Below are 12,211 nucleotides of genomic sequence, written 5' to 3'. Positions count from 1 at the left end.
AGTGGTTAAAAGAAATTAGATATATCAATACGGTTAAGCAGCTCCAATTTACTAAAGGCCATCAACGACAACCACTGAGACAGTGAGTTCTTTTAAAGTGGTGTCCTAGATGCAAACACTGTCATTGGTTAAAACTCTGTCTAAAAAAGTCAGTTTCTGTGCTAAAAACTATTTTCACAAAACTGAAAGATAACAGTGCTTTAATAGAAATACTTTTTGTTTTCTGCTCATCATACTTGTGCCCAAGCTCTCTGAAACCTTTGGAATGTACTCTCACTTTAATGTGTGTTCTCATTTCCATCTCATCCATTTAAGGTCATCACCCAACCCTTTGCTCACCAGGAATGTTCAGCTGCTGGACAGTGATCTACAGCCACAACCGTGCAGGGCTGTACTTGACAGGAACACTAAAGAAGCTCTCATGCTGTGAGTGTCATTTCAGGGAAAGTAGAGAATCTTTCCAAACTGTGCACATACTTAACAATGATACTTCTGCTATGTGTTGAAGAGGACTAGGAAATGATGTCTCTTCCATGTCATCTGTTTGCTGGAAAGTATTTTGGGTCAAGGTAATTGTAACTGGTGCCCTGGGACACACAGTAGTCTCTGTCTAATAATGTCTCTGTCTTAATAATAATAAATAGGTTCTAATTGGTGATCTTCCTTGTGGATATCTGTTTTGTGTAGACAATCAGAACAAGGATCACAGAAATCCAGACATTTCTGGAGGACAATCCTGGCAGTGTTCTATGCCACAATTACCACATTTGAAGCCAACATCTTGCACAAATCCACTTTCAGCCTGCATTTGCTGAAGTTTCTGCTTCTTTAATTTTTTAAACTATAATAGTTCTTTACATTCAGGTAAATTCCTATACATAATAGAAATAATTTCATCTGATGCCTCTTCAATAACTGCTCAACAGGATTGGTCATCATCTTCATCCGCATACACTGGTGGTTCACGAGAAGTCAGCTGTCTTCTGCTTGATGAAGGCTTTTTGGAGAATAATTATGTTAGGTGTTCTGCCTGGGACTGGAATGCCAGCTCTAGTTAGCTTTATGAAATACTTCTGTACTCGGCTCGCAACCTGTTTTGCTGTCCTGTTGCCCAGTTCATCCTCTATCTTCTGCCAGCGTCAAGATTCTACTTCTTCTGGAGGGTATTTCAGGAGTAGCTGTTCAAGTTTCTTCTGTTCTTCAACAGTCCACAGTTGGTTAAATGTTTCTGGCTTGGTATCATCACAAAGGTGGCATCTTAGCATCTGAAGACGACTGTCTGAGCCTCTGGACCATCACTCAAAGCCAACATAGAGTATGAGAGAGACTCTTCATCCTTCTTAGGATCTGAAGGACTTTTTGGTCTAGCAGGTAAACCTACTTTATCAAAAACTAGTTTAACTCTCCTGTATGTCTTTTATGATTTTTAAATTCCCTTTCAAAGTGTCCAAGGCTATTGGTATATTGGTCCCATACAATCTCAGGCAACTGAACAACTCTCTGTGGATATGGAAGCCCTTTATTAAGCTTCTTCTGGAGTTTTTCCACAAATCCAATGGGATTTTTTAGTGCTTTTCTCTGGTGTTTGCCTAAACTTTCAAGGTCATGGACTACTTGAGAATGTTGTGCCTTGACAGCAATTGTCTGTAATAGTCTCTGATAACTGTATAACCAAAGATCTATCATTGAGGAAATATTCTCTCTTTTCCTTATACCCTGAAGGAGTTGGAGCTATGATTTAGAATAGAGCGTAAGCACCAGGGTTTCAGACTCCCAACTTCAGCCATGGAGAATACTAGAACCTTCTAAACTCAGCTGAGTTCTGCCAGAAATAAGACAGACAGGATCCTATACATGTGTTTCTTAGAATCCTGATACACTTTTTAAAAGTTTTTTGCCTAGTATTTGATTCCCAAACGTCTTATCTATCTTTCATCATTGTTAATGTCCATACATTGAGACCTCAGATATTAATTATTTCTATGGTTCTACTAGCAAAATTTGGTATCGAGTACCAGGAGCCAGCCACGTGGAAGAGCATGCAGGCCAGGAAGCACAGGGCCGGTGGCCCGAAGGCCACATGCCCTGCTGGTGCAGAGCAGCACGGGCCCATGATAGCAACAGGCCAAAGACAAGGCAAGATGTATTTAAAAGCAAAACTAGAAAAGAAGGAAGAAGGATAGGAGTGAGGAAAAAAGGAAGGGTAAAACAGGAAGCATCATTTTGCTCCTAAAACTGCATATATAAAATATATGAAGTTTGTTCCCTTTTTAAATAGAAAAATTAAAAATTAAAAAATAAAAAATTTGCTTCATATTTGCTATATTGTAATTCTTGATTATAACACTTGCAAACTCTGAGACACTATTGACCCCATTAACAGATACCTGGGATAACAGATTTCTGGGATAACAACTATGTTCAGATGGTACATTATATCAGTTATATGTAATTTACAATTATTTATTTATTGTGGAAGGCAGAGAGACAAAAAGACAGAGACAGAGAGAGAGAGACAGAAATGAGACAGAGACATCTTCCATCTATTGGTTCCCAAATGTGTGCCACATCTGGGGCTGTCTCAAGCTGGATCCAGGTGCTGGGAATGCGTTTTGGGTCTCCACTGGGGGCAACGGGAAACCAAGTACTTGACCACCACTTGCTGCCTCCCAGATTACGTGTTATAGAAATGTGAAATTGAGAGCATAGCTGGGACTCGAGCCCAGGCACTCTGTTACAAGATGTGAGCATCCCAAGGGCTATCTTAATGGCTGTGCCAAATGCTCACCCCAGTTATCTCTTTTAATTTAATTAGCTATAGCATTCTGAAATAGATCATATTATTCACATTTCTCATATGGAGTTTCATCCACTTGCTCAAGGTCACACAGCCGGTTAAAGAACAAATTTTCACCCAAACCTATCTGACTTCAAAAAATTTCTTAACTACCACTCTCAGTTTTATTTTAGACAATATAAACTATTTCTTGGTTTTTTTCTCATATATAATTTTTTTGGGGTAAGTATCAACTCACCAGGACTTTTCTGAGGACTGAATAAGATAACATAAGCAAAGTTAAAAATAGCATCACTTTCTATACCTACTGAGAAGATGGTAAGGAAACAATGGCAAAATAGTATCATCAGCCTGCATATGTGGAAACTAATGATACTACAGCAGGCTTGGAGATGAAAATAATATTCTTCACTGGAATAAATTATCTGTGACAAAAGAAAAACTTACTATTACAAAATGGAATTGGTAATGAGACTTGCAAATGGCGGAATATTTACAATAAAGAAGGTCATTATTATACACTAGCACCAGTAGACACTATGGTGAGATCTCTGAAGTGTTCATAGTTATGCCAAAATGTTATCACAGTAGATACAGGGTCTTATCAATGGACATGTCATTCATCGTGACCGGAAAAATTAATCAAATAAGTTTTCAAATCCTTGTCATAGTATGAAATACTTCTGAAGAATGAAAACTCTACTGATCCATGTTCCTAGATAAAGAACATAGCCAAAAAACAGGATGAAAGCAAAGTATTTATTAGGCTGTCGAATATTACAATTATGAAATCACACTAATATCCACCTTAAGAAAGAGATATGAAGCAGGAAAAAAGAACTGCATCATCAAATATAGTTGGAATATAAATTCCTACAATTAAACAAATTTTTATTTATAGATATATTTGCAACCATCTGTTATGATAGATTATATGGTACATGGTCATTTAGCAAATAGGGCATTACTAGAAATAAATAACTTTCGCTTATTATCTGCAATATGAACAGCAAAAATCAATATGAGAATATAAGTAAACAACAGTTTTGGAGGTGGTTCCTTACATAGGTAAAACATTCATTGTTGGGGCTGGTATTTGGCATACTGGCTTGTACTGACACCTACAACACTAGCATCCCATATGAGAGCTAGATTGAGTTCTGGCTGCTCCATTTCATTTCCAGCTCCCTGCTAATGTGCCTGGGAAAGCAATGGAAGATGTCCCAAGGGTTTGAGCTCCTGCACCCATGTGGGAGACCCAGATAAAGCTCTTGGCTCCAGGCTTTGACTTGGCCCTCTCCTGGTAGTTGCAATCATTTGGGGAGTGAACCAGCAGATGGAAGAACTCTATTTCTTCCTCTCTCTCTCTCTCTATTTGGAACTTTGCCTTTCAACTTAATAAAATACATCTTTAAAAAATCAATTTTTTAAAATCTTGATCAAAGAATACCTGTAGCCTTCCTCATTAAACACAAAGCTATTCATCTTCCACCTGAAATAGCACCTGTCTTTAATAAATTTCTGGTAGTAATGACACAGAATTTTCAGAGTAAATTATGCCTTCTATAACAGCTAATTTCTTAGGTCAAACTTAGAGCTGTGCAAGTCATTCTCTTTCCCTCTCACATAATCAGAAGGTAACAACACTTATGTCCCTCAGGAAAGAATCCTGATGCAAATGAACAGGTCTTCCAGCACCACAGTAGGTATAAGAGAGACAACTGTGCTATGACATTACTGCGTAATTTAAGTGGTCCACACACTTGAACTCTCAGAAAAGCCCATATAAGTGAGGCTTCCCAGGAAGTTAATTTTGTTTAAGATGTGAAGGAACTAAAGGGTATGGGGGCTACCTCAGCAGAGGTTAGATCAGTTTTAAGGGAAAGCATTAAACAAAATAATAATAATGGTCAAGGATGCTTCAGATCCTTCAAAGAGTAAGACAAAAAAGATCTGTTCTTTATCCAGCACAAATTTTGAGTACTCTGCCAGGCATTCATTTAATAGGGCAAATATAACACAAATTAATTAAGCTTAGAATCTAACTCAGTTCAGTATACACAGTCTATGATTTTGGTACAAAATAAAAATATCAAAATTATAAAGATATTTCATATTGTTATAATAAAACATTTCTCCATGAATCTAACTACTTAAAGGATATGCAGTAGGGAGAACTTTCCAAGAGTTGTTTACCATTTCAACAACAATTCTGTGAATACAATCAGGGTCATAAAATTGAAATCAGTCTACTTTTGTAACTGTCACATCCATGGTGACTCCACTTACAGGTTTAAGAATAGAGTTTCATAATCTTTGGCTATAGACATGAGCTTCAGTACTTATATGCTATAGTGCACATATTCACCCCATTTATATTTATATAATTAGGGTAGCATACTAATCTTATTAAATTTTGGGGCTGGCTCTGTGGCATAGCAGGTAAAATTGCTGCCTGCAGTCCTAGAATCCCATATGGACACCGGTTAGAGTCCCAGCTGCTCCACTTCTGATCCAGCTCTCTGCTATGGCCTGGAAGAGCAGCAGAAGATGGCTGAAGCCCTTGGGACCCTGCACCCAGGTGGAAGACCTGGAAGAAGCTCCTGGCTCTTGGCTTTGGATCTGCGCAGCTCCAGCTGTTGCGGCCAATTGGGGAGTGAACCAGCAAATGGAAAAACTCTCTCTCTCTCTCTCTCTCTCAGACTCTCTGCTACTCCTTCTCTCTCTGTGTAACTCTGACTTTCAAATAAATAAAGTAATCTTTACCGGCGCCGCAGCTCACTAGGCTAATCCTGCTGGCACCCTGGGTTCTTCCCAATCGGGGTGCCAGATTCTGTACTGGTTGCTCCTCTTCCAGGCCAGCTCTCTGCTGTGGCCCGGGAAGGCAGTGGAGGATTGCCCAAGTGCTTGGGCCCTGCGTGCTTGGGCACTGCACCCGCATGGGAGACCAGGAGGAAGCACCTGGCTCCTGGCTTCTAATCAGTGCAGTGTGCCGGCCATAGCGGCCACTTGGGGGGTGAACCAACGGAAAAAGGAAGACCTTTCTTTCAGTCTCTCTCTCTCTCTCACTAACTCTGCCTGTCAAAAATACAAAAAAAAAAATTTTTTTTAAATATAAAAATTAATTAATTCATTTATTTGAAAGGCAGAGTTAGAGGGAGAGTTGGAGAGTTAGAGGGAGAGTTAGAGGGGGAGGGGAAGGGGGAGGGGGCGGGGAGGGGGAGGCCTTCAATCCATGTTCTGGTTCACTCCCCAAATGGCTGCAACCAAAGCCAGAAGCCAGGAGCTTCATCCAGGTCGCCCATATGGGTGCAGGGCCAAAGCACTTAGACCATGTTCTGCTGCTTTCCCAGGGGCATTAGCAAAGAGCAGGGTAGGAAGTGTAACAGCTGAGAAACTCAACTTTTCCTGAGTGTAATAGTATATCTCAGGATTGTAAAGGGAACATTACAAAATATTTATTATACAAAGGGGACTCTTGATGTGACAAGACACAGGACTACTGCCTTAAAAGTTACAGATACCAAAAAGGTGATAAAATCTAGCAGTCTGCTTTGCTTATTTAACCACACATTCATTTTTGATTACTTAATTATTTGGAGGATTTGTTTTTACATTAGAAAACTAATTCCCTGCTGAAATTCTTCATATCAACTACAATCTTCTGGCTGCCTATTCCTTTATGCTCATGTTCTTTTTATATATCACTTTATCTTCCCAGCGTGTTACTGGAATTAAAACTCTGTACATTTCAGATGGCCAGGTGGAGAACGCAGCCCCATCCACTTCAGTTAAGTCCACAAAACCACAGACCCTTTTATTCCTTCCCTATAATTACCTCTCTAGAAGCAGCAAAAATAATCCTAGTTTTCTTTTCCTGCAATTTCTGCTTGTACACCTGAACAAACATCAAGATCATACCAAATTTGAATTCTTTTTTAAAAAAGATTTATTTATTTATTTGAGTGGTAGAGTTACAGACAGAGAGACATGGAGACACACAGACAGAGGTCTTCCATCTATTGGTTCACTCCCCAAATGGCCACAAGGGTTGGAGCAGGGCCAATCTGAAACTAGAAGCTTCTTCTGGGTCTCCCACATGGGTGCAGGGGCCCAAGCCCTTGGGCCATCCTCCAGTGCTTTCCCAAGCTATCAGCAGGGAGCTGGATTGGAAGAGGAGCAGCTGGGACAGGAACTAGCACCCATATGGGATGCTGGTACTGCAGGCAGAGGCTTAACCCACTACACCGCAGTGCCGGCCCCAAAATTTGAATTCTTAACTCTGAGTATATTCTTTTTTGGTGACATGGGATGTTTCTTTGGTTATATTCTCAGATATATACATAAACAAAGCAACTTAATGTTGCCTAGTCTTTTGATATCAGCATTAAGATACGCTTTATCCTTTTTTTTTATTAGGAAGAAAAATAACTGAACATCCCACTCCTATCTTAGCATTTGTGATAAACTTATGGTCATATGCAAGTAGATAACCAGTCATTTTCAGTGTGAGGATTGCTTGGCTTTCTAAAATGAAAATTTCAAAGCAATGTTCCAGAATGCAGTTTTGTTTTTGGTTATTTATCCTCATCCATGACGGGAGTCAGGAAAACTAGGAGCAAAGGGCACTGAATGCCAGTGCCATGACACAGGAATATGCTTTCATTTGCCTCAACCTTTTAGAGAACAAGGATGGCAGAAAGAAGATGCCTAACCCCAAATTTATGACTCAGTATTATGCTGTGAATCTCCTATGTACCAATACAAGCACGCAGGAGACACTCAGCTGTCCGAGCAGTAACTATGGCCTTGTGGTCTCCTAGGAACTCTTACCTACAAGCAGAGACCACTTTCTAGGTGCCGGTCACATTTGTACACAATCAAGATGACTCAGATACAGAACACAACTGTCTTTTTGGATACAGTTCATTAAGACACTTCTGTGGAGCAGGTTATAAGAAAGACTTCTGTGAATTACGTTAAATGTCAAGGCGCTGTGCTTGAGGTAGTGAGAGATAAAGGTCTAACATATATGGAAAATATCTCATTAAAGTACAGTGAAGGACAGAACCAGACGGATGCACCTTAATATTCTACAGCTCAGAGAGTAGGCTGCATTACAGATCTATAAGCAAATGGTGAGAAAAGGATCAATCATTGTGAATTATGTTCATCTGATTATCATCACGGAAGGATGGGTGATGAGGAAATAATGGAAGGGTTTTAAGTGATGGAACAATATAATCCAATATGTGATTTAGAAAGAAAATTCTGCCAATAATGCTGATTTACTCAGAAATATAATGAACTAGTAAAGCTATCCCTTCTCCTTAAAATTAAACAGAAAAGAAAAAAATCACTTCTCTTTTTTTTTTTTATTTTTTTTTTTTTATTTTTTATTTTTGACAGGCAGAGTGGACAGTGAGAGAGAGACAGAGAGAAAGGTCTTCCTTTGCCGTTGGTTCACCCTCCAATGGCCGCCGCGGTAGCGCGCTGCGGCCGGCGCACCGCGCTGTTCCGATGGCAGGAGCCAGGTGCTTATCCTGGTCTCCCATGGGGTGCAGGGCCCAAACACTTGGGCCATCCTCCACTGCACTCCCTGGCCACAGCAGAGAGCTGGCCTGGAAGAAGGGCAACCGGGACAGGATCGGTGCCCCGACCGGGACTAGAACCCGGTGTGCCGGCGCCGCAAGGCAGAGGATTAGCCTGTTGAGCCACGGCGCCGGCCAAAAAATCACTTCTGTACCACTTAATCTTACAATACTGTTTCATGTATTCAATGGATTTTAATTACATGGATACTGTGTCATAGGTACTGTGCTAGATACTCGAGATAGGAAAAAAAGCTCTTTGTTCCTTCCAAGGAACTCCCATCAAGACAGAGAAATAGAAATCCAGGTGATAGGCACCTGGATGAGAGAGGCAAAGTGCAACAAAATTCTATAATTTTTTTTCTTTTTCATTAGAGAGGGACGGGGATGGTGAGACAGAGTATGCACTCCCATCCACTGGCTCCTTCTCACAAAGCTTAAACTCAATCCACGTCTCCCATTTGAAGGGCAGGGCTGAGCTATCACCTGCTGCCCCTGAGGGTGTACATTAGCATGAAGCTGGAATCCAGAGCCAGGATTCAAACTTTGGTATGGAATGGAGGCATCTTAATCAGTATCTTAGCTACTAAGCCAAATGCTCACACATGAGCTGGGTTTCACAGAAGTTCCTCAGGTGACCCAGATGGAGGAAGAACAAAGGTATATTCAGGAAACCTCGGCTCATGCATGTTTATGAAGCACAAAGAATGAAAGAGATTATCTACGAAGAATATATAAAATAAGAAAATACGACAAAGGAGATTGGAATAAGGGAAACCCAATGTTTAAGAGAGGAGCAAGAAACTACACATGAATAAAATGATCAGAGGATCCAGTGGAGAATCCAGGCAGCACCAGAAGTGGAATGAAGGTCATCAGAGGACAAGGCAATGCTCAGTCTGTCAGAAAGGACAGGCAAGGTGCAACCTGAAGCAAATCCACCAGACAACTGGGGTGAGGGTCACAGGAGTCGTGTGCAGTCCTGTGCATGGGGAGAATGAGTTCCAGGACAGGGGAGACACTGTGAATTGACATCAAAATGCCGATGCTTGGATCTTGGCAACGAATAAAGAAAATATTTCAATATGGATTCAACTTTGAAAGAGCTGTGTACAGTACAGAAATAAAGGAATAAAAACATCAAGAAGGATGATGAAAGACACAGTACATAATAATCCCATTTCATTCCAACATTGATTGTAAAACTCCTAATAATGCACCATGGGATGCTTCAGCATTGAATTTTAATTTTTGAGTTTGCAGGTGGCAGGATTTTCCTCTTGGCAGTTTGACAGCTATACTTGAAAGGGTCCCAAGACCTTACTAGACATCAGCTAGACAGATGGTCAAGGTACAAAGATGTTCGGTGTCTGTTTTTTTCTTTTCCTAGAGGTCTTTAAAACCAAATGGTGTCATAGCAATGTTAAGCTTATTCAGCACTTGACTATTGGGGTAGTCAAGGTGTTTTAAGAGCTCTTTGTATCCTTCAGTGTCTTTGGGATGGAGAATGACAAAATAATTGATCCATTAAAGACAGAGGAAAAGGAAAAAAGTCAGAAAAAGTAGCTTCTGTTAGGTTTAAAACAAAATTATTGTTTAGAAAAAACAATCTTTTAAATCAATGTTCTCTGTTCCGGGTAACAAGCAGCATGCAGGAACAAGGGGAATGGAAATAAGCGGTATTTAGAACACTGTAACAAATCAGCTTGCTTATCTTTACAAAGGGCACATTTCACAAGGCAGCAACATTGATGCCTAAGGATCGGCATTATCCTCGTATATTTATAGTCAGGAACATAACCAGTTTGATGAGTAAAACTATAGGAAGGAAGCCTCAGGTAGTGGTAATACAGGAGGGTGGAAAATGGAATGAAAAGATTTATTTTAGTACAAAGCCTGTGAAATCCATGCATATGAGGGGTCATTAAAGAGTTCATGGAAAAATACTTCTTATGAGAGAATTATGCATGGGATTCAAAATTGTTTCCATAAAAACAATGTATTTTTAAAGACTTATCTTATCTATGTATTTGAAAGTCAGAGCACGGATGTAGGGTGCAAAAGAGAATGAAAGTGACAGTGACAGTGCATGTTAGGTCTTCAATTCATTGGTTCACTCCTCGAAGTGGCTGCAATGGACAGGGCTGGGCCAGGCTGAATCCGGGAGTCAGGAAATCCATTTGGGTCCTATAGATGGGTGGCAGGGACTCAAGAACTTGGGTCAGCTTCTGCTACCTTCCCAGGAACATTAGCAGGGAGCTGGTAGAAGTGGAAGAGCTGAAGGCTCAGGACTGCACTTGGATATAGGATGCCAGTATCCTAAGTGGTAGCTTAACCCACTGTGCCAAAAGGATGGCCCTAAACTTATCATTTAATGCTACATTTCCATGAACTCTCTGAATTACTCTTGAATATCAACATGAAATAAGTGGGAATTATTAACTTATTATAGGGATCATTTGTCATTCATAATGAGGTATTTCTTTTTAGAAAAACAGAAAATATTAATGACTTGTCACAAAAAATTTCTACATACTAGAAGGAATTTAAGAATCTATATCATAAAGATCACGTACCAAGTTCTTCATTTTCAATAACTTCAAATGTGGCCCAAACATCACTTTTTGTAGGGATGATATTTTTTATTGCCAATATATCATTAGTCAATTCTTCTGCTTCCATCACAGGAGATATCTATAAGAGAATCAATATTTTTTTAAAAGGTATGTCAGACATGGTGGTAGCCTTATTCTAGGGTAATAATATTCTCCATCCACTATCTTATTATCTCTTAAGTCTCTTCTCAGTATGGTTAAACATAATTTTTCTAAGCAAACAGAGAAAATAGCGTGTTCAAATCTCCATAATCTGCAATTCAAGCTGGTGTATGTCAAGGAGATACTATCATATAGATACACTCATAAGACTTTTTTTCTCACTTAGTGAGCAATTAGACCAGAAGGGAAGAATATTTCTAATCACATACAGAAAGACCTTATCAGACAATGAATCCAGTAAATCTTGTTACTTTCCACCTCTGTAATCAAGTGTGCAGAGTGGCTTGGTTTATTCAGATGAGGCCCTAAATTGCACACAGCCCACTGACTCCTGTCTGTCATGCCAAGAAGTCCCACGGTTCTGGTAGTTCATGGTTGCCTTGAAATGCCAAGTGACAGATGGTGGGGTCCCCAGGTATGCTGGAGCCAGGATTTCAGGGCATAGGGCAGAGTGTGTGGTGCCAGCCTGGAGCCCATCTCTACAAGAGTTCCAGAGCCTGGGGCCTGTATAAGCATGTTACTTCTTTAGACTTAGGGGATTTTTTTTTTTTTGCTTTGTTTTCTCTTTTATTTTCAATCTTAAGTGCATGCTGGCCAAAATCAAGATGGTTTTCTTCAATTAGCCATTTGTCATAATGCGTTTTCTGATATGTGGCAGCTAATAAAGAATACAAACAAATGTATAAGACTGAAATGGTCACTCTGAGATATGACTGTCATTTTAGCTCTTGTTAATACTCCTGTGGAACTGCGGTCTCTTTACTTTTTACTTGTTGAATATTATGCTTAGTGGAGAATTTAGCCTGTGAATATAGGGTGAATTAAAATGCTGTCTTTGCAAAAACCAATGAAGAAAGAGGAGGGAGAGAGGGGGGAGGGGAAGTAGAGAAATGAGAAAGGTGTGGTTGTCTTCTTGGAACTGTACCAATGGAATGCATAAAATCTCTTCTCTTTATATTAAAAAAAAATTAACACAGAGACACACACACACACAAAACAAACAGATGTTTTAAGCCCTACAGTATTGCTAGTGAAACTTAAGTTTG

General features: G+C 39.9%; 1 protein-coding gene and 1 pseudogene across 9 annotated transcripts in view; both read right to left on the bottom strand.

The window, feature by feature from the left end:
* Window positions 1-12,211, bottom strand: part of ARAP2 (ArfGAP with RhoGAP domain, ankyrin repeat and PH domain 2) — a 235,134-nt gene that overhangs the window by 95,703 nt on the left and 127,220 nt on the right. For all 9 annotated transcript variants that reach the window (XM_062213241.1, XM_062213242.1, XM_062213243.1 and 6 more), the window contains one exon: window positions 10,965-11,082. In XM_062213241.1, the coding sequence (XP_062069225.1) occupies window positions 10,965-11,082 (118 nt within the window). The remainder of the gene's footprint in view (window positions 1-10,964; window positions 11,083-12,211) is intronic.
* Window positions 537-1,686, bottom strand: LOC133775334 (ZZ-type zinc finger-containing protein 3-like; annotated as a pseudogene).

The sequence above is a fragment of the Lepus europaeus genome, chromosome 16 (genome assembly GCF_033115175.1).
Source record: "Lepus europaeus isolate LE1 chromosome 16, mLepTim1.pri, whole genome shotgun sequence".
Taxonomy (NCBI): domain Eukaryota; kingdom Metazoa; phylum Chordata; class Mammalia; order Lagomorpha; family Leporidae; genus Lepus; species Lepus europaeus.
This window is presented reverse-complemented; position numbering and strand designations above follow the sequence as displayed.